The 23,487-nt window shown below is 40.8% G+C and overlaps 2 protein-coding genes across 2 annotated transcripts in view; both read right to left on the bottom strand.

Annotated features, from left to right (window-relative positions):
• ntf3 (neurotrophin 3) overlaps positions 1-23,487 on the bottom strand; it is a 67,750-nt gene that overhangs the window by 25,679 nt on the left and 18,584 nt on the right. The window lies entirely within an intron of this gene.
• LOC119428357 lies at positions 18,315-20,172 on the bottom strand. The gene is made up of 2 exons (XM_037696033.1): positions 19,646-20,172; positions 18,315-18,896 (listed from the first exon to the last, which is right to left on the bottom strand). Exons 1-2 carry the CDS (start codon positions 20,028-20,030, stop codon positions 18,529-18,531), a joined length of 753 nt encoding a protein of 250 aa, XP_037551961.1. The 5' UTR covers positions 20,031-20,172; the 3' UTR covers positions 18,315-18,528.

The raw sequence follows: 23,487 nt of genomic DNA, 5'->3' as shown, positions 1-23,487 counted from the left end.
TGGATGGATGGATGGATGGATGGATGGATGGATGGATGGATGGAAGGTTATATACTGGCACAGTGTTTGAGTGGATGCGAATGCTCTTCAAAGGTTCTGGTAAGAAGCATTGTCAAATTATGCAACAAGCATTACAGAACCTCATAACATCTGCTCCTGCTATCCAGACATACAGTAGGTCTTAGACTCTTTATAACACCTGGCGTAACTCAACATTGAGTCTAAATGCCTGGGATCAGTCAGACTACAGGTTCACCGTCACACCCTTAGATTGCCATTAACACCAAGGCAATGACAGCTGTGTTTGGAGTGTTGCTCTAGTGATGACGGTGGTTCTGTAATTAGGGGTGAATCTTTCGTCCTGATGCATGCACAGTAATCCAGGTAGATAAATCTAACAAGGTTGAGTCAGGTCCTCTGGGGTTCTTCTTTGATGAAACATTTCGTTTTTTATCCAAAAGACTTCTTCAGTCAAATGACTGAAGAACAAAGAAGAACCCGTCCAAAGAACCTGACTCAATCTCGTTAACCCTCCTGCTGTTCTGGCTCAAAATGACCCGCAAGACCTTACATGAAATGTTACCACAAATGGCCATCATGTATACATACATCAACATCAAGGGGAGAGGCCCAATCTTGATGTTATAGAACATATGGGGGTCCCCTCTGGTGGTGATGTGGGGAACCCTGAAGACGTAGCTCTACATCAGTGACCCTCTGCAAATATCTTACCCCTCATGAGACAACCCTGTTACAGTCTTTCAACAAGACATCCATTCACACACAGCATACTGACTGCATCGTGTGGAGGTCTTCTTGTGACTATCTAGGTCGCACAATCTTTCCCTAGTTGAGCGTGTGGAATCAGCTTGGACATCAGCTTTGGCTGAGTACCAATCTGACATGTCTCAGGGACCAGTTCCAACACCGTCCCACACTGAATCTGTTGGATCCAGACTTCAGGGGTTATCACACCCTACTGACACATGACAAAGATTCTCCCCTTTTGGCAACTCTGTTAATCTTGTCTGTAACAGCTTCCAAAATTCCCCATCTGCTGGGAAATAAATCTTTAATAAATAAAGCTTCTCTGCAACACATGTAGAGTCTAAACACTGAAGAAGAAATACTAAAGTACCAATAACAAAATGAAAATATTATAAAAAATGATCAACTAACAGATAAGTTGTAGAAGCTTTAAAGAAGAATACATTTTTATGATTTGTTTGAGGATGAGAAAACCAGAGACTCATCTGAACACACAGCAGTAACTTTGTATTCTGTCAGAAATGCTGGATTTGATGATTTACAGTGGAATTTTTCCATCTTACTGTAGAGCAGTTAAAGGGAGTGGTGGTGCAGAGGTTAGAGAAGGTGGGCCTGTGATCGGAAGATTGCCAGTTCAACTCTCTGTACCAACAACATCAAAATGTGTGTGGGATAGGTGAAGCACCCACACCTGCCTCCACCCTCATTTGCCCCACTCTGGGCCCTTGAGCAAATCCCTTAACCCCCATCATCTGCCCCACCAAGCACCCTAGATAGCAGCTCTCTGCTCCACACAGAGGGCTGTGGTAGCTCGGTGGTCTGTGGTTGCACCAGGAAGGACATCCGGTGTTAAAAAATAAAATAAAATTGTCAAATCTTGGCAATTTCGTTCACTGTGGCGACCCCTGAAGAAGGGAGCAGCCAAAAGGAAGAAAAAAAAACTGTAGAGCATTTACTGACAAATCATTTAACAACCAACTTTTATTCTTCAAAATGTGCAGCAGAAGCCAATAATTGAGACACACGGGAAAACAATTTTATACAGTCTCTATTCTTACCGGCCATACGATAATTTTCTAAATTCTCTGACAAAGAGAAATCTGTTTCCCCTTGGTATACTGAACATTTTATCAAACCTTAAGCCACAATCAGACATCATGTCGGACACCACTTGATTCTTGTGTTGCCAGCTCATCACTCACATCAAGTGAATGGAAATGGACTGTATTTACAGTACAGTATTTAACACATTTCTATCTTCTCAAGATACTCAAAGCGCCTTACAACACAATATGTGTCCTCATTTACCCATTCATACAGCACTCTACTAGATCTATACAAAGAATGATCAGTGTTTTAGAACATTCATACACCAATGGGACACACATCGAATGCAATGTAGGGTTCAGAGTCTTGCCCAGGGACACTTTGGCATGCGACTGCTGGTAAAGTCGAACCCCCAACTCTTGCAGTGGAGGATAACTGCTCTAACCACTCATCCAAAGCCGTCCCAATTCTATCTAATTCTTTAGAATATGAACATACACTATAAAACATGGTTCAGTTGGTAGAGCTGTTGCCTCTCAGTGAGAAGGTCGCTGGTTAAAATCCCAGCCTAGGACCTTTCAGGGTGGAGTTTGCATGTTTTCTTCATGCATACGTGAGTTTTCTCGGGGTACTCCGGTTTCCTCCCACGGATCAAAAACATGCGTGTTAGGCTGATTGGTAACTCTAAACTGTCCCTAGGTATGAGTGAGAGAATGAATGGTTGTTTGTCTAGTTTGTCTCTATGTGTCCCTGTGATGGACTAAAGACCTGTCCAGGGTGTACCCCGCCTCTCGCACAGTGATAGATGGACATGGGCATCAGTGACGCCCATGACCTAAAAAGGAAGAAGTGGGTAAAAGATAATGGATGGATGGATGGACTATAAAACACAAGAGCCAACATTTGTTTGTACCAAATATGGTATTGGACCAGTATAGATAAAAATTAGCCAAGTCATTTTTAGGTTACCAAACATAAGCCCAGTTATGACACATTTGTCAAAACATCCTATTTTTTCTGCAAGGTTGTTAAATAAAAAGCCGCTTCAGTAAAGCAGCTATATCAGTTTGTGTTGGGGAAAATGATTGTGGAGACCCCCCAGTAATCAAACCCGTCGGTCTGGGGCACTTAGTGACAGGCTTAACAGCTTTGGAGCAATGTGCCAAACCATCAAATCCTTCACAGGGATTTTCACACAGCAATGGCTGAGTCCTAATACTGTCCAATTGACTCCAGATGTTTCAACACATAAATAGAAGAGACATTCAGGTCAGTCTGTTTTGTAGTTTTCCAGCAGCGTTTTTTTTTTTTCTTCTTTCAGATTGTATTATTGTAACACAGAAAAAAGATACAAGAAAAAGGTGGTCTGTGCAACCCCAAGTGAGAGAGAAATATGTCAGCAGTAACGAAAAATAAAATAAGCGCCAGTGCAGATATTTCATTTCAAATAAGTGTCACAATAAATAGCTTAATGAAATTACTCAACTATGTACAAGTGGCTACTGCAGTCTTTAAAAGACTGGAAAATGAGAGAAAGTAGTCTTCAGCTCATGAAAATCCCAAAATTACTAATAGAAAAATCAAAATAAACGTGTACATTATTTATTCTGAAGTGCAGAAAAAAATAGATTTTTGGTCCCCTTCACACAGGATAACAATCCTGCTACACTCTCCACAACCAACACAACCTACTAGACTGTGGGTGACCAATCCTGGTCCTCGAGGGCTACATTCTTACATGATCTACTTGTTTCTCTGCTCAACACATCTAATTCAGTGGTTGAATTAACTTGTTATATTCTGCAGAAGCCTATTAACCCTCCATTTATTCAAATCAGGTATGTTAGAATGAAGAACCGTCTAATGGCTCTTTCCGCCTCGTGTTTTGAGTGTTGACATTTGAACCCAGACACCTTGGGTTCCATTCGGGCCAGACTGGTGCTGCAGATTTAATGTCAGCAGACTGTTGGCCATTTATTGATTTGCTAGCCCTGGTTGTCATGTCACAGATGAGTCATATTTCCAGCGACTGCTCCTTACCGCCATTTCCTTCAGCTACTTATTTATGGCTGGTTGTGTGATACAAAGAGCTTCTATTTTTTTTTTTTTTTTTAGAAAAAATGTCAATGCAAAAGATAGCACTATAACGCCCTGGACAAATGACGAGGTGCAGTTGTTGCTGAGAAGATTTGAAGAACTCGCCCACATTGAAGTGGCACTCTGCTGAAAGCAAACAAAACCAGAGCCGGGGAAGACCAAAGCTGGGCTGATTGTGGCCGGTCCAGAACAGACCGGGCTTTGAAATGTATAAGAGGCATAAGGGGGCCAAGATGTTGTAGAGTCAGGGCTGCCGGCTTGGGACCCGAAAGTCTCAGGTTCGATCCCCAGTCACTGCATATAACGTGGCGTCTCTGGGCAGCACAACTCATCCCCAAAATGCCCCCGGGCGCTTTCAATAGCTGCCCACTGCACCACCTGGTGGTGGATGGGTTAAATGCAGAGACTAATTTCGCCATTGTATGGAAACATACAGTGCTGACATTGTGATGACATTAATATTATTATTTTATTATAAAACATGCAGGATGGTGGCCCTCGAGGACTAGGATTGAAGACCACTGTGAAAGACTATGGCTGGATTGAAGAACATTTGGAATACTTCCTTTGGCATGAAGGCAATCATGATGCTGCTTTTCTCTTACTACTCACCAAATTTTGGTGAGTATCTCAGTGTGATGAGGTAGAGGTAGGGCAGCCAACCTGGGACCAGAAAGTCATGGGTTCAACTCCCCGCCATACTCACATCTCATGGTATTCTTGTGCAAGACACCCGATTCCTAATTGCTCCCCGGGCACCTACATAGCTGCCCACTGCTCCACCTGGGTGTATCTCACGTATGATGGATTAAATGTAGAGAACTAATTTTGTCACTGTATGAGAACATTCAATGATGACAACACAGCATTTAAATAAGTTGTTTTCTACTTTTTACAATTTAGTCAATTATTTTATTTTAATTAACTTTGCATTGCTGAGTTGATATCCTGAGTTCTCATCACACTCTGTGTGGTCACGTAGGGTATGACTTTTTCAAAAAGTAGTACATCTGCACCAGGGGATTTTCATGACTTTGTCACAGTTACGCTTGTAGCCAATAAATGAGCCCAGTGTGGCCAGTCCTGCTTTCAGTTCTGCAACCAGAATAAGCACTTTCAAAAAACACTTCCAGCTTAGACACCTTCCATCTCTGTGTGATTAATGAACAAGACAAAGAGGCATGGTAATGGTAAATGGACTGTTTTTATATAGTCCTATTGTCCTATGTACCTTCCTATCCACAACACAGTCTGTGCCATCATTTACTCACCCACACATCATTCATAAAGAACGTTCATACATCTCTTTAACTTCAAGTCAACTTGCTGCCATTGTACTTTTGTGTCTGCCAAGCAACAAGAGTTGTAACGTTGACATGAAAAGGTAAGTTGGCTTTGTGGCTCAATGCTCTGATGTATTGATGGTCAACCAGACTGGGTAATTTAAAAGCCTAATTAATAAAAGTAGATTCACTACCATCTGTGTTCTGGTTGAACATTATGGTTTTACTGTGGAGTGGATATCTAGTGTGAGTGGGGCCTTAGCATGATTTCAGAACCATCTGTTTTTTCTTAATCTTATACATCCCAATACCTGGTCTTATTTAATAGTGAAAATAAAGAGGTCAGGAAAGAGCAATGGAGGGTTTGCAAATTAAGTAGAGGTGTCTGCAGAAACAAATGGGACTGGGAGGGCCAGCTCTGAATTAATGGGTTACATGACTGGACCAATTCACCAATTAGGTGTTCCCAAAACAAAGAAGAAACGTTCAAACTAAAGCTTCTCTAGGCAATTAGCAACCTTCTAAAAACACTTTAAGATTGTCCACCAGTGAAGAAATTCCCATTTTTAACTTCACTCTGTTGAATAAAAAAAAAAAAAATTCTGTTTTATTCAGCAAGCTTGAGGCTTTTAAAGTTGCACATTTATCAATCGAAAACCTTAAAGAAACAGTTATAAACAGTTGGACATGTGAGGAGTTCTTTAAAATGTTTTGCATTTTTTCCCAACACATTTGTTGGCAGCTGACACGAGCAGTATCATTTCTCTAAATTCAATTCAATTCAGCTTATTTATATAGTGCCAAGCCACAACAGAAGTCACCTGAGGGCACCGAACAGAAACATTAATTTATAAAAATAATAAATTAACATTATTTACCTGAGGAACAGACTGCTTTGAGTTTAACTCATCACAGAACTCTCATCTTGAACAAGCATGAAGGCGACAGTGGAAAGGAAAAATTCCCTCATGAGGAAGAAATCTTTAGCAGAACCAGACTCAGGACAAGCGGTCATCTGCTTCGACTGGCTGGGTTTGGTAGGAACAGATACACAATGGCAGGTCAAGAATCACAAGTTAAGATAGAAATAGTATCAAATGAAAACTATTCAACTTTAACAATTTATTTAAGGAAATTTGGTAAATTTGTCCTTTAGTAGTCTAAGCTTAAGACAGCATGACAATAGGATTTATCAAAAAGGAAATTCTTAAGCCCAGTCTTCAAACTGGACATTGTGTCAGCCTCACAGACAGAAACTGGAAGATGGTTCCACAAGAGAGGAGCCTGATAACTGAAAGATCTTCCTCCCATTCTGCTTCTAGAAACTCTAGGAACCACAAAGAAACCTGCAGTCTGAGAGCAAAGTGCTCTGTTGGGAAATATGAAACAATAAGATCTCTAATATAAGATGGAGCTAGGTTGTTGAGAGCTTTGTAGGTTAGAAGTACAATTTTGAATTCTATTCTGTATTTAACAGGGAGCCAATGGAGAGAAACTAAAACTGGAGAGATATGATCTCTCCTAATAACTCAAGTTAAGACTCTGGCAGCAGCATTTTGGATCAACAGAAGACATTTTAAAGAAGTATTTGGACATCCAGATAATAAACCATTGCAATAGTCCAGTCTAGACGTGACAAATGCATGGACCAGTTTTTCTGCATCATTTTTACATAAGATGTTTCTAATTTTAGTGATATTACGCAGGTGGAAGAAGGCAGTTCTAGTAACGTTTTTAATGTGGGGGATAAAACACATGTCCTGAACAAAATTAACACTATGATTTTTAACATTAGAGCTGAAGGTCAGATTAATGCCATCCAAGGAGAACAAAAGACTGAAAAATGTATTCCTAAAATGCTCAGGTCCAAAAACCAAAACCTCAGTCTTGTCTGTGTTCAAAAGCAGAAAATGTAGGGTCATCCAGGTTTTTATGTCTTTAAGACATGCTTGTAGTCTAAGTAACTGATTGGATTCATTGGGTTTCATGGACAAATATAATTGTGTATCATCAGCATAACAATGAAAATTAAACTAAGCCTCAGTAATAATATTCTACAATCAGAATTTGACATTTTGCGTCTTTTGCCACCTCCTGTGAGCCAACAACTGGCCATAATTACCAACATGTTGTTTTTTTCTGACTGAATCTGACCTACTGCTATGCCAACAGATCTAGGCTATTAAGGTGCATGTCCTACCCTGTGTGGCCTCCTCCACCTCTCACCTTGCATCTCTTTGAGCCCCTCAGGGTGTTAGAGTAAGTGTAGGGCAGGGCAGAATTCCAGTCATAACAGTGGATCGCCCCCTGAATGTTTCTCAGCCTGAAGCCAGGTGAGTCATCTGCATTCACTCTTGATTATCCCTAGAAAACGAGTTTCTGCCTACGCTGGTGTTGACGCAAAACACAGCGGCTTTGCTTTGTTGTGCGTGTTTGTGTGAATTTTTAAGAAGGGGAAAGTGTTGTCAAAGTGTGATAGCTCAGAGCAAGGAAAGGACGAGGGGAAAGTTTCTAAACTTGCAGAGGTCAAAGTGTTGGGTGTGAAAGAAAGTGTGATTGTGCACTCTGCACAGGTGTGAGTTCTAATTTGGAGCGCATGCACACACCTACAGGCACTTACTGTTTTACTTGACAGAGAAAAACATGTAAGAATTCACACATTGCAGCAAGCCTGAGTGGCTACACCTCGAAAGGAAGGAAGACGCTAACAGATTAGTCACCATTCTGAGATTACCGCTCGTATTGTTTTAATGGTTTACAGCAACAGAATAACAGACACAATAATGTCACATGTCGTATCTTCAGATGTGAAAAATGTTACGGAAATGAGTCACTGTTCGGAAAGTGTAGTGCAACTTAGTGGTAAACCTACTGGATCCTCAGAGTTCCTGGCAAAAAAAATGTAAATTTTGAACTGGTTCCCGTCTGTCAGCAAGTTCATCCATTAGCAGGAAGCTACAATAAAGTCTGACTGCGTCAAACAAATATTTAAACAGCTTAAACCAGAACAGTCCCAAAGGCCATTATGTTTTGTTTTGTTTTTTTTCATAAGTGACCTCCTTATAAATCTGGTCTCCACTCAGAGGTCCAAAATGTATAGAAGTCCAAAATAACTATCTGTGTGAATAATTTCACTTGAATAAAACAGTTACCTGAGTCAAATGGCAACACGTGCTCAAAGGGTTTGCAACTTTAATTTGTTAATTAGTTTACAAGAGCACTCAGTTTTCAGATTATTTTCTTTTACTCTTGTTCATGTTTCCAGCATCTAACAACCTCAACAGGGGCAACAACACCACCAGCCTGATCAAGAAAGCTCATCAGAGACTCTACTTTCTCAGGCAGCTGAGGTGAGCTGAGCTGGGAAGCTCAGTCCTCACCTCCTTCTACAGGTGTGCAGTGGAGAGCATCCTGTGCTCCAGCATCAACGTGTGGCATGGAGGCTGCACAGCTGCAGAAAGAAAAGCTTTGCAGAGAGTGGTGAAGGCTGCACAGAAGACTGTTGGAGTCAGCCTCCCCACCATCACAGACATTTACACCTCCAGATGCAGGAAGAGGACCACCTGCATCATGAAAGACCCCACTCATCCAGCACACACTTTTTGCCCCGCTCTCCTCAGGCAGGTGGTTGTGGAGCATTAATTATAGAACCACTAGACTGAGGAACAGCTTCTACCCTGAAGCTGTTAGACTCATGAATCCCTAACCAGGAAAATCACTGTAATCCCACTTTAAATGGACATTTGACACTTTATCTGTGCTGCTAATTTCTTACCATAAGCTGCTGTATTCATACCCATCTGCTCACAACAGACTTGTGTTCAGGCTGCTGTTTAATACACTGTATTATATTACATTAATTGTTTAGCATATATCTTAGATCCTTGTATACTGTTTTTTTATACTTTATATTTTTGCTATTTTTGGATGTAACTGGGGCCTTGAGTACACAATTTTGTTCCACTTCATGTACCACATGTGATGGAAATTACAGTAAAGTCAACTTTAACCTTAAACCATCGGACTAATCCATGTTATCTTCCATCTTGTCAGTTTTAATTAACATTAGTCAAATTAAGGTCTATTTAAGTCCAAGAAACAAACACATTTAGTCATTTATTAGAATTATCTATGATTTATTCATTAAACCAAATCAGCCAAATGCGTATTTTATGAGTCAGTCTCACTGTTAGCCATAAACTCTACAACCCAATTACTGTGACAAAATTAATGACCACATTGTTTTACATAATTTTTGTTGATTCCCTCTATGTGTATAAATCATCATTACTCTTTCATTTAAAATAATCAACATTCATTGAACATTCATTCAACTCCATTGTGTCTTTGTGGATTTAGAAAAAGCATATGACAGAGTGCCAAGAGAGGAGGTTTGTTATTGTATGAGGAAATCTGGAGTGGAAGAGAAGTATGTTAGACTGGTACAGGACATGTATGAGGACAGCAGGACAGTGGTGAGATGTGCTGTAGGAGTGACAGATAGCTTCAAGGTGGAGGTGGGATTGCATCAAGGATCGGCTCTGAGCCCCTTCTTGTTTGCTCTGGTGATGGACTGACTAACAGATGAGGTCAGGCAAGAATCCCCAGGGACTATGATGTTTGCAGATGACATTGTGATCTGTGGTGAGAACAGGGAACAGGTGGAAGAGAACTTGGAGAGGTGGAGGTATGCACTTGAAAGAAGAGGAATGAAAGTCAGCTGTAGTAAGACAGAGTACATGTGTGTGAATGAGAGGGAGGCCAGTGGAACAGTGAGGCTACAAGGAGCAGAGGTGACAAAGGTGCAGGACTTCAAGTACTTGGGGTCCACTGTCCAGGAAAATGGGGAATGTGGTAAAGAGGAGAAGAGAGAGTCCAGGCAGGATGGAGTGGATGGAGAAAAGTTTCAGGAGTGATTTGTGACAAAAGGGTGTCAGCAAAGGTCAAAGGAAAAGTTTACAAGACAGTGGTGAAACCAGCTATGTTGTATGGTCTGGAGACAGTGGCATTGACAAAAAGACAGGAGAAAGAACTGGAAGTGGCAGAAATGAAGATGTTGAGCTTCTCCTTAGGAGTGACTAGGCTGGATAAGATTAGGAATGAGATCATGAGAGGTACAGCCCAAGTTGAACAACTGGGAGATAACGTTAGGAAGGCCAGACTTAGATGGTTTGGGCATGTCAAGAAGAGGGACCGTGGGTATATTGGTAGAAGGATGTTAGAAATGCAGCTGCCAGGAAAAAGACAAAGAGGAGATATATGGATGCAGTTAGAGAGGACATGGAGGTAGTTGGAGTGAGGACAGAGGATGCAGAGGACAAAGTGAGGTGGAGGAGGATGACTTGTTGGGGCGACCACAGAAGAGGGAAAAGCCAAAAGAAGAAGAAGTAACTGAAATTAATATAAATAGAGACACTGAGAAAAGACATGACCTGTCAGAAGTGAGGTATCGGTTTAAAAAAGTTACTGAAAGTTTAAAACGTTTGGAGGGTAAAAAGAAAAACTGCTAGCTCCCATGTGAACATAGATGTATTCAACTCGGTCATATTCCAATTGCAGTGTGGAGAACCAGCAGGGTTTGTTGATTGTTGCTCAATAATGTTAACGTTATCAACTCAAGCTGATCATGGATTCATCTGCACTCTAGCCATTCAAACACTGTACATGCTGAGGTGTGTGAATGAATGATGCAAATCAGCATTCAACACCATAATCTCTTCCAAACTGGTCTCCAAGCGCACCACACTGGGCCTGGAGAGGTCCATCTGCTGCTGGATACTGGACTTCCTCACCAACAGACCAAAGGCTGTGAGACTCAGCAGTCACCTCTCCTCCACACTAGTCCTCAGCACTGGTACACCTCAGGGCTGTGTCCTCAGTCCACTCCTGTACTCACTATACTACTCACTATACTAGTACTTCACATGCCGAAGTGTCCATGGGCAAGACACTGAACCCCTCATTGCCTCCAATGTGTGTCCCATCGGTGTATGAATGTGATCTCAAAGCACTGATTAGTCTCTTTAAAATGATTTGTTCAATTAGCTTTGTATAGATATTAAAGTGCAGTATGAATGGGTAAATAAGGCACAGACTGTAGTGTAAAAGTGCTTTGGGTGTCTGGATAAGATAGAAAGGCGCTATATAAATGCAGTCCATTTACCATTCCATTTACTATGTACACGAGTGTACCGTCAAGCACAGCTCTAACGTCATCCTCAAGTATGCTTATGACACCACCATCCTGGGCCTCATCACCAACAATGATGAGAGTGCCTACAGAGACGAGGTGAAATCACTGACCAGCTGATGTCAGGAAAATAACCTCTCTTATTGTCAGCAAACAAAGGAGATTATAGTGGACTTCAGGAAACAACATGGAGGCCAGCACTCCAACATCTACATATACAACGCTGAGGTGGAGCAAGTCAGCAGCGTCAAGTTCCTCTGCGTTCACATTCCTGAGGATCTGTCCTGGACATTACATACAGACACTGTGGTCAAGAAAGACCAACAAAGACACTACACACTAAGAAGACTAAAGAAGTTTGGTACGAACACCAGCATGCTCACAAACTTTTATAGGTTCATCACTGAGAGCCTGCTAACAGGTTGCATCACAGGGTGGTACGGGAACTGCACCAGTCAGAGCTGGAAAGCCCTACAGAGGGTGGTGCAAACAGCAGAGGACATCACTGGTAGCAGTCTCCACACCATCCAAGACATCTACCACAGCTGATGTCTGCGTAAAGCACGCAGCATCATTAAGGACCACACCCACCCAGCTCAAGGACTCTTCAGTCTACTACCCTCAGGCAGATAATACAGGAGTCTGTCATCGTGTACAAAAAGACCAAAGGACAGTTATTACCCACAAGCTTTCAGATTACTGAACTCTCGATAAATAACACTGAACAACTAGCAAGAACTTTGCACCAAGCCACATCTGTGACAACTAATGTGACTAATATTAGCTTGTGACACCTAGTGTGTTTATTGTTTATTGCTACTGCACTATGTAGGCTGTATGTAGGCTTATACGGCTGTATCATGTACAATACAGTATCTAAGTATCTACCTTACCATCATAACTCAATCTCAGTGAATACCTGTGCAATAACCTGTCACACAACCTGTGTCATATATGTTAGTTGTGTGCAATATACATATTATATATTGCGCATTTTAGCTTATATTAGTACCTTGAAACACTTATTCAAATTCATCCTGCTGCACCGTTATATTCTACCATGTTGTTGTTTACAATCTCTCTTTAGGACCTTGTAAATATTATAATTACTTTTTCAATTTTTGGTATTTTATTTGTGTACCCTTATTGCATGCTTTAGTATTTTTTGTTTGTTTGTTCTTTGTTGTTTTAGTGAGTCAAATCGATTCTTCTCATCCTGAACATGTCATTGTACTGTTAACCTTGTGTTAAACGTGCATATAACAAATAAACACAACTTGAAATTGACAGCATTATAAAAATGGTTTATTAAATATTAGTGAAGCATTGGATCGAATGCCTCTGTTTAATCCATATCAGATGTTGTGGTCAGGGTTAGTGAAAAATTTCTGACTTTGAGTCTTTGCATTCCAGTTGATTTTTTTTTTTTACTTGGAACCTATAAATTCTGACTTATGAGTGCAGATGGAAAGCATCAAGATACTACCAGATTTTCAGTGTTTTTGGTCCACTGCAGCACCTTTTTTTTGTTCAAGGTATTCACTTCCCTTCTTCTCACCTATTCCTGTCTATGAGCCTGCATGTAGATCCTTCATTATAACTACTACTAAAAAAAACATCACTACTTGTCAAACTTGGAGTTTTTTTCAGGTACAGGTTGTAAATGTACTTAAAAAAAACAGTGTAACTGAGTGAGGTTCAAACTGATCGTCACATGAAGGGTATCATCATTACGGAGCATTGCGGTGAGGAAACATACTTTGGCTGTCACGCTCCAAACAAAGGAGAAGATCTTCAAAGTAAAACCATCTGCTGAAGTGTTTGGATGGCAAAGCAAACCAGCAGTCTGTCACCCTCAGTGGGATGTGTTTGCCTTGACTTGGCCTATTGGATAAACAACTGTGAAACTATTGCCATGAGCCTGTTTAATCCTTGGATTTTAGAGCAAGGCAGAAAAAGCACCAAGCCGTCTAATTCTTACACCAGAGTTAGATTTCAGTGGAAGCTTCTTAAGCACAATGGGTTTTACTCTGATGTGGTTTTCATTGTGTGTTGGATCTGACCAGTAACCCTAAACCATCACCCCAACTTCTGAGCAAGGTTTGTGGCCTTCCCTCCAGTTATCATCTTTTTTTAAATGTCTTTGGCTTCTTTTGTTGTTTCTCAAGGCTTTCTGGACGAATGGACTCTACGGTTACATTTAGGTGGACCTTAGATTACTCCGACACATCCTGAGTCTTTCCACTGATTTGGAGCTTCGGGGAGGAGAGGACACAGATGCTGATTAAAGGAGCAAACTAAGTAAGATGTGATCAAAGGATTGTGGGTAATGGTTGTGTGAGGTTCGAGCAAAACGACAGCGCTGTAATAGTTTACTAAACAAAATAAGACACAGATCAGGAGAGCTAATCCGGCATCAAGCCTAATACAATCACTGAACAGGAATAGACTGTAAAAGGCTCAGCAGAGGCTTTGGCTTCTACCAATTCAAACACACGTCGACTTAAAGGCCCAGAATGCTCCATCCGAAGCTGAACAGTCGACCCGCGGTTACGTGGTTGTGGGATGTTCGTTGTTGCACACACCTTTCATAGTCCATGAGATGCAGAGCTCCTGGGAAACCCCTCTCGCTGCAGTATACGTCACCACATGGGTTTCTTCCCACTAGAGTCTCCACTCTGTCCTTGCATCCACCGTTTGGCCACAAATCTATCTTTAAGAGAGAACCACACTTTTCAGCCGACAGACCCCTCCACGGATTAGGTCTACACAATTTCCATCCAGGACTTCTTGGTCATTGGATTCATTTTGTGTGTTAGGAGTTGTACAGCTGAAAGTCTGAGTGCATTTCCTCTTTGACAAATACACCCACAAACTTCCAACCAGTCACACAATACCTGGCGCATATGTGAGAAAAAGTTTGGCCTAGGCTTTCTGTCAGAAAGACACAGGCGAAGCTGCTTTGTGAACAAAATGATGCCATTTTCGTCACGCAACTATGCCAATAAGAGCCAATTTTGTCGCTTCAGATAAGAGTACGCAGGGCCCTTTAGTCTGCAAACAAAACTGTTAATATTCACAATGGAATATAAACCACAAACTACTAAGAGCTTCAAAAAACTAGATTGGTAATGTTGTAATTTCAGAAATAAGAAAAAAACAGACTTTTCACATTTCTGTTCTGCTCAAATCACAAATCAGTTTAGTTGAGGGTCATGCCATAAAGGAGAAAACTTTGAACACATATAATTATAGAGTCAGTGAATGTTGCTCAAGTCATAAGTGACAGATGTTTTAACAAAGTCAACAGCTGATGGATTTATATTTCAGTCTGTAGAAAACAGTGACTGGTTTATGTGAAGTTATAAATTATGTATATTTATTTGAAGCAGTCTTATTACCTATAGTTTTCATTCAACAAATGCCTTGTGGGGTGGCTGTGGCTGAATGGTTAGAGCAGTCATCCTCCAATGCAAGAGTTGGGGGTTTGAATCCACCAGCAGTCACATGTTGAAGTGTCCCTGGGCAAGACACTGAACCCCTCATTGCCTCCGATGTGTGTCCCTTAGTATGAATGTAATCTAAAGCACTGATTAGTCTCTTTGGAATGATTTGTTAAATTATCTTTGTAGAGATCTAGTAGAGTGCTGTATGAATGGGTAAATGAGGACACAGATTGTTGTGTAAAGCGCTTTGAGTATCTTGATAAGATAGAATGACACTATATAAGTACAGTCCATAGAAGCAAATCTATCAGATCCGTACATTTGTTTGATTTTTTTACAATTACTAATGCCCATGCTTAAAGTTAGCATTTTGCTATGCTTTGTGATCTCCCATGCCTACTTCTGGTTTATTGAAATACAGTTGGTCTAAACAGAGTTCATATGTTTATCTGGGATCCGCAGTCACTCGGTATTATTGCACATCGATGTCACCATGTAAAATATTAATACAACTAATTTCTAAATACATTTATAAATAAACATCAATAAAAATAGGTGTAAGGGACCAAAGCAAGAGATTAAAAGGCTGATCAAAAATAACTGTGACACAATTGATGCGTATGATGTCCAATTTTACGGACGCGGATTAGTGACTGTAAAATAGTCAATTGCTAATTTGGGGCGGGGGTGTTATATCTAGATAGAAATAATTTATCTTGAACCTTATTGATCATCTGCCTTTTTTAATCTTCTCAGCATATAACCCAACATCCAAAGGAAATGGACAATTCTGTATATTTGTTGGGTCAATTATTAGGCACTTTCACAAACCAGGTATACAAAATGAATGCAAAGGTCAGTCTGTCTGCCCGTTCATAAAACACTAAAGGATAAATACTAAAATGGCTTAAATCATATATATCTGATAGATTCCAGTTTGTAAATATAAATAATGAATTTTCTTCATACACCAAAGTTAGTCATGGAGTTCCTCAGGGCTCAGTGCTTGGACCAATACTCTTTACTTTATATATGCTTCCATTAGGTAAAGTTATTAAACAGCATGGGATACATTTTCATTGTTATGCTGATGACACACAATTATATTTGTCCATGAAACCCAATGAATATTATCAGTTTCTTAGACTACAAGCATGTCTTAAAGACATGAAAATCTGGATGACTCTAAATTTTCTGCTTTTGAATGCAGACAAGATTGAGCTTGTTTTCACACCAGATAGTCCGGTAGACTCGGTTCGGTTGGGGACCAATATTCATGACATTTTGTTTACATTTGAGCTGGTGCATTTGCATTCACACTGCACTGTGCAGTCGAACCAACCTGCTGAACCAACCTATTCCCCCGCTCGCCTGTGGGGGCGCTGCACCAAGAACTACTGAAAGAAACAACACAAAAACCTCTGAAGACACTTTGTCTTCTCCTGGAAATAAAAACAAAAATGGAGTGGCATCAAGTTTTAGCAGTTATAAGAGTTCTATTTTGTCATTTTTCAAAAATGGACTCAGCATGAGCAGAAGATGAGGCAGAAGACCATGGAGAATATTGTTTTTCACACAAGGCAGCTGATGACTCCATATAAGGTAAGAGAAATGCGTGTTTGTTTGCGTTGTGCTGTACTCCACTTCTTGCTTGTGGAGCGGGGTCCGGTCTGCTTGCATTCACACTGTACTCGAACCGCGCTGGAGTTCTCTTCTACCGGACCGAGACCTAGGTTTTAGCCGGGGCCAGAGCTCGCCTTTTTGTTCCGTGACAGAGTTCGATGGCGCGTTCACACCTCCCCAAACAAACTGGACTGCCTAGGAAAACGAGCTAGCGTTTAATTAAAGCGGACTAAACAAGGCTGATGTGAATGCACCCTGAGGCTTTGGTTTTTGGACCTGAGCAACTTAGGAATTAATTTTTCAGTCTTTCTCCCTCCTTAGATGGCATTAATCTGGTCTCCAGTTCTAATGTTAAAAATCTTGGTGTTATTTTTGATCAAGACATGACTTTTATCCCCCACATTATAAATGTTACTAGAACCACCTTCTTCCACCTGCGTAATATCACTAAAATTAGAAACAGCTTATCTAAAAATGATGCAGAAAAACTGGTTCATGCATTTGTCACATCTAGGCTGGACTAATGCAATGGTTTATTATCTGGGTGTCCAAATACTTCTTTAAAATATCTTCAGTTAATCCAAAATGCTGCTGCCAGAGTCTTAACTGGAGTTAGTGGGAGAGATCATATCTCCAGCTTCTCTCCATTGGCTCCCTGTCAAATCCAGAATCAAACTCAGAATCTTGCTTCTAACCCACAAAGCTCTCAACAACCTGGCTCCATTTTATATTACAGATCTTATTGTTCCATATTTTCCTAACAGAGCACTTCGCTCTCAGACTGCAGGTTTACTTGCAGTTTCTAGAGTTTCCAAAAACAGAATGGGAGGAAGATCTTTCAGTTATCAGTCTCCTCTCTTGTGGAACCAACTTCCAATCTCTGTCCGTGAGGCTGACACATTATCCAGTTTTAAAACTAGGCTTAAGACTCTCCTTTTGATAAATCCTATAGTTAGGGTTGACTTGGGTTTCCTGAGCTATCCTTTAGTTATGCTACTATCCACCTTATTCCGGATTTGGCGCCACTACCCATAATTCATAGCGGAAGCCGGTTGTTTACTTCCGCCCGCGATCCCGCGCTGTTGTTTACGTTTGTGGGTTAACACACTTGCTAGCAATTTAATGTTTTTGACACAAAAGTTTCCTTTACCTGAAGTAAATGGCAGCACATCAGAGGTGGATACATTGCAAGGATGTTTTAAAAAGCTGCGAAGATAAGTCGTTAACTGTGTCTCACCCATCATTTCTCACGGACTGGGTAGATGATATGAAATCATGGCCCGGAATTACCTACATCGATATTATTAATTACCTTGTTTTTTCTGAAGGCGTCGATGGCGAGGAATTGCGGAATTATAAAAGCACAGAGGCGTATAATTACCTCCACAGCAACAAAATAGATACAGTTTTGCTCAAGAAACAAGGCGACTTTATCTTTCTGAAAGCAGCTGTTGAGCCGAGCCAGAGCGTTGGTCAAGCTAAACACTTAGCATGGGTCATGCTCAGAGAAAGTGGAGTGGTAGAAACGGTCGGCTGTTCCTGTATCGCCGGATTGGGAAAATCATGCAGTCATGCGGCAGCTATTCTGTGGAAGGTATATCACTTATCTGGATATCAGAATATTTACATCACTGAATCAGAATCACTGAACTGGGCGAAAGCTGTGAGCTTCCTGTCTGCCTGTGTTTACATGTGGAAGCCAGAGCATTGTGCAGCCTGTGATCTACTGTCACAAAAAATTAAACATTAAAAAGGCTGTACAGTATTTTTATATTATTTGTTTTTAAAAAAGTACAGACTGGATGCAAGGCAACCTAACATTTACAGAAAAGGAAAAAATAAATGACAACAGCAGGGATGTAAATAACTTGTTTCATTTTATTAGGAGCAGTGATAGCTGAAGTCTGTTAAATTGTTACAGGTCCAGAATGCTGTGATCAGTGGAAAGACGGGGCTAGCATGTACAGATGAGCAGCGCAGGTGGAATGCTGGGACAGCAAAGAATCTTCAACCCAAACGTCTAAGCATGATAAACTTCAGACACCACAAGGCAGAGCAGCAGTATAACATCAACTCAAGGGCTGCAGACACGATTAGTCTTTATTTTCATAAGTGTTATAAGGACTTGATCTTGTACAGGCATTGTAAATTCATTGTTGTCATCTCCTTCCAGTGCTGACACAAGAGTGTTAAATGTTTCTAACGCTATACCAGTGTACAGCAAAGCGTCTGCGTCATTTTGTAGAAGAAAAAATGCAACTTCATCACACTGAGTCGTCTTGTCCTGGACATCTTTTCTGCCAGACGTGTTGCAGTATTGATGATGATCTTTTAGCGAAGGGTCCTCCCACTGTGTGTGGACTGAGTGCAGATGTGGCCCAGGAGGTTGTGTGGAGACGCTAGCCAGGTCTGGGATGACTGACGGTGAATCTACGGTGCACTCTGAATAACACAAAAATACAAAATCAAATCAGCGTAACACAACCTGTCAAGTGTCACTTACCTTATTACGTTTTAGGAAGGAAATTTGTAATTCCACACTCGTACACACATGATACATCTTAAATGTCAATAGTGCTGTTTTAGTGGGGCTTTAGCCCCCTTAAATTTTCCTAAGCCCCATCAAATTATGCTATAATATCAAAATATTGTGATTAGATTTTAGTTTTTCATCCTTAAAAAAATCAGTTGGAGCTAGGTTGCATTTAAGCTTTTTCTTTAAAGAGTTTAAAAGAAGTTTTTTTTTCAGCTGTGTCTGTTTCAAATAACCTGCCTCTAATAACTCAACATATTCTTTATTAACAAAATCCCCAGACTTTTACAGCCCTGGGGGCTGAATTTTACCAGGTTGCTAAATAAAAAGCTATTCTCGGACAGTTACATGAAATCATATACATCTCTGCTAGCATGCTACTGATGTTAATTACTAACCACTTTGTCTTTAAGATTTGGATTTGGCTGCCAATCAAGTACTTTCTCTTAGTGATAAAGTATTTTGGAATTAAATTAATAATACACTAACATCCACAATAACACTGCAACCAGCTAGCGCTGATGCTAACACCATCCACAGTATAGTAATTATAACATTACAATTATAACATTAATAATAATATAATTCAGTAAAAGATAAGAGCTAAGCATGATTAAAATGTGAAGCGGGGACAAATCACATTTTCAATTTCACTCACCGGGAACAGATTCGGCCGTTTTGTCGATGTTGCTGGAAGCTGTCTGGCTCACAGTGGTCCGGATGAGCTGCCTTCTTTTCTTTGGTGGGGCCCGGTCATAGCCCAGATAGAGCTCCGGGTCGGGGTGAAGCTCTGTGGGCTTTTTATCAATAAAATGAAAGGAGCAAACATAAACTCTCTTCGGGGGGTATTTGAGTTTTAAAGCTGCCAGCCACGCTCGTTTTCGATCCTCCTTCCTCGGCATGGAGTGCAGTTCGTAACGCGCTGGGCACACACAGGCCTTTCGAAGTTGTTGATGTGCAAAACAATACGTTTCTAGCTCGTCTTTCAGTTTTCTGGAGCTGTTGTGACAGCCAACAACAGCACAAGTTGAACCCGAACTCATATTAGAATTGTTTAAGCCTCCTGCTACAGCACAAATTACTAGAATTTGTCATTAGCAAAAGTGCCTGTCATTAGCAAAAGTGCCTCTCGCTTTAGCTCACCGGAAGTATAAAACCGGGAGGGGGCGGTACCTGTCTGTCATGGCAGCCCACATACGCTCTTGCAGAATAAGGTGGATAGGCTTAGACTGCTGGAGGACAACCTGACCACATTTCTTCACTCTGCTACTGTCTTTACTTACTCTGCTCAACCTGTTTTGTAGTTGTAATTATTTTTTCTATCCTTGATGTGTTTTTTGTCTTTCAGGTACACCTGGACCTATATCTGGACCTGCCATTCTGTGTTCATTTGTCTCTCCTTTCTGTCCTCTCAAAGGGAGTTTTTCCTTTCCACTGTTGCCATTATGCTTGCACAGGATGGGAGCCTGCAACGAAATGAAGATTCAACGAGTCTGCTGACTACCTTAGATAGAGAACTTCCCAAATTTGTTTTTCTATGTATGTGAATGTTCCTGTAAAGTGCCCTGAGACAACGTTGTTGTTCTCTGGCTCTATATAAATAAACAGAATTGAATTTAACTTGCCAAGTTAGGATGGAGGTTCACAGAGGTGGCACATTTTTTCATGATTCTAACAGAGAAGATCATCAAGATGAAAATAAAATTCTTAAAAGTGATTCACAGATCCAAAATCAATCCAACCATCCATCCATCCATCCATCCATCCATCTATCCATTATCTTTACCCACTTCTTTTGTTTCCGGTTGCGGGAGGTCACTGGTGCCCAAATCCAGCAGTCACTGTGCGAGAGGCAGCAGACACCCTAGACAGGTCTCCAGTCCATCACAGGAACACATAGAGACAAATGAGACAAACAACCATTCACTCTCTCTCTCTCACCTAGGGAAAATTTAGAGTTACCAGTCAGTCTAACATGCATGTTTTTGACCTGTGAAAGGAAACCCACACATGCACGGAGAGAACATGCAAACTCTACCCAGAAAGGCCCCGGGCTGGGATTCGAACCAGCGACCTTCTTGCTGACAGGCAGCAGCTCTACCAACTGCTCCACCGTACCTCCAGATCCAAAATCCCACTGATACATTAATATACTTTTACAGTTTTGTGCAATTCATATATTTATACCCTTATAAAGATGTCATCACTCTTCTGACACCCAGAGCTACACGTATCGTCACCGGTTCAAGCCCCGGTTCCGACAACATCAAAAATGTGGGTGGGGTAGGTGAAGCACCCACACCATCCCCCACCCTCATTTGCCCCTCTCTGCGTCCATAAGCAAGGCCCTTAACCCCCATCTGCTCCCTAAACAGGTCTCTCTGGAAAATTAGTTCTCGTGTCTCAATGAGACTACCTGTATAAATAAAGGGTAAATGAATTACAACCAACATAGTGTGTCCCATGGTGCACATGTGACTCACACAGATCCATCTTCCCCAAAGCATAGGACGTTCAGAAATTTCTCAAACATTAAAAGAACATAAATTAAGCACAATCGTCTTTGTGAAACAAGCCAAAATCAAACGTGTAAATATCTGACTTGTTTCTTTGCATAAACAGAACAAGAACCCAAAAAATACAATTAGTGGTAATTTTGTGACAGTTGTGTGCAGTCATCTGCCAGTGTGTTTTTAATGCCAGTACTCTCCGTCTGTCCAGCTGTCTGTCAGTTCGCCTTGTGAGAAAAAAAATGAAACGCTGACAAGGCAGCAAAATACTCACAAAGGACATAGACACTGGAATACATGTAGCGAACAAACATGAATGACTGCTATGTCAGGAAAAGGAACGGAAGACAAGGCCGAGGGAGAAATGACAAACACCTGGGGAGACAATAACAATCTGTTGAGCGTGGGAGGAGCAGGATCTGACTACGAGAGAAAAACACTGGAGAGGAATGAACCAGTAGCAAGGGAAACACAAGAACACTAAAAAGATCTCAGAAGACAGGAAAATGAAACATAAACCACAAAGGGAATAAAATTTAAAAATGAACACAAGGAATAAAATAAATGACACAGACGTTCCTCAAATGATTGGGGTGACCGAATATTAATCTATGGTGGCCAAGGCCACCATTAGCCACCCCCTGTCTCCACCAATGCACCTGGTGATGAATAAGATTACTCCCTCCACTCGCAAGGATCCATCACTTTGAAACACCTTCAACAAGCAAAAATAATAACTAAACTATCTCTCTTTTTAACATTTAATGTTTAATATACCATCAAGTGAGAGCCTCTTATATAAAGAAAGATTTAAAACATGTTTCTCCAAACAACTGGTTGAGAGTCATGAGACCTTTGGTGTTCCATTTTCTAAACCCCTGGTCCCATACAGAAGGGGGAAGTCTATATTACCCTCGACTGGCATAGCTTGAGATATTGATCCTGTGTCATTCATCTTTTTTTTTTTTTACTTCCATCCAAATCTTCAGAGTATGTTTAATTCATTAATTTTCAATTTCTAGTTTAATGACAGATTTTGAATCAATAAAAGGCAAAGTTGACAATAATATTTGCTTCAGCTCACCCCGCTCTATTCGATTCCAAATTGGTTCCTCATCTCCCCTAATCCAAGTGACTATTGCAGCTAATTGAGCTGCCCAGTAATAATGTTTTAAATTAGGCAGAGCAGCTCCTCCTTTATCTTTTGGCAAATAAAGTGTCTTAAGTCTTATTCTAGGTCTCTTGTGCTGCCATATAAACTGTGATTTCAATTTGTTTAGTTTATTAAAAAATACAAACACAGAAAAGATGCTCAAAATGTAGGACCGGTCCATGCATTTCATTAAAAAAAAAAAAAAAAAAACAGGTAACACTTTACAATAAGGTACACAAAATTTGATTCACTACTAGGGAACGCCTCAGGAACGAATCAGGAAAAAATCAGGAGTTAATAAGTAGTTAACCAGTACTTACTGGGGAACACACAGCCAAGCCTTATTAGGGGACTACTGGTTAATGACCTTGTAAATGAAGAGGAACTAATCAAGAACTAATAGGTAGTTACTAAGAAAACCAAAGAAGAATGAATCAGGAGCTAATGGGTAGTTAACCAGTACTTACTGGGGAACACACAGCCATGCCTTATTAGGGGTCTACTGGTTAGTTACCTGGGAAACAAAGAGGAACTAATCAATACTAGTGGGTAGTTACCAAGGAAACTAAAGAGGAACAAATCAGGAGCTAATGGGTAATAAAATCAGTAATCCTAGGAAACAGGTTTTTGACAATTACGAGCTGTGACCTCACTGGTTCAGGGTTTATTCAGAACTAACATGGATACATTATCCTCTGTTTCTGTGGTAACAAACCAGTAGTCCTCCAATTAGGCTTGGCTGTGTGCTCCCCAGTAAGTACTGGTTAACTTCCCATTAGCTCCTGATTCGTTCCTCTTTGGTTTTCTTAGTAACTACCCATTAGTTCTTCATTAGCT

Source organism: Nematolebias whitei, chromosome 22 (genome assembly GCF_014905685.2).
Source record: "Nematolebias whitei isolate Nwh7 chromosome 22, NemWhi1, whole genome shotgun sequence".
NCBI lineage: Eukaryota > Metazoa > Chordata > Actinopteri > Cyprinodontiformes > Rivulidae > Nematolebias > Nematolebias whitei.
This window is presented reverse-complemented; position numbering and strand designations above follow the sequence as displayed.

What these genes read in the sequence shown, in the direction of transcription:
- LOC119428357 (XM_037696033.1), bottom strand. Translation starts at nt 20,030, where the DNA reads ATGAGTTCGGGTTCAACTTGTGCTGTTGTTGGCTGTCACAACAGCTCC. An exon ending in AACGGCCGAATCTGTTCCCG is followed by an intron (nt 18,897 to 19,645) that starts GTGAGTGAAATT and finishes TGTGTTATTCAG; the next exon opens with AGTGCACCGTAGATTCACCG.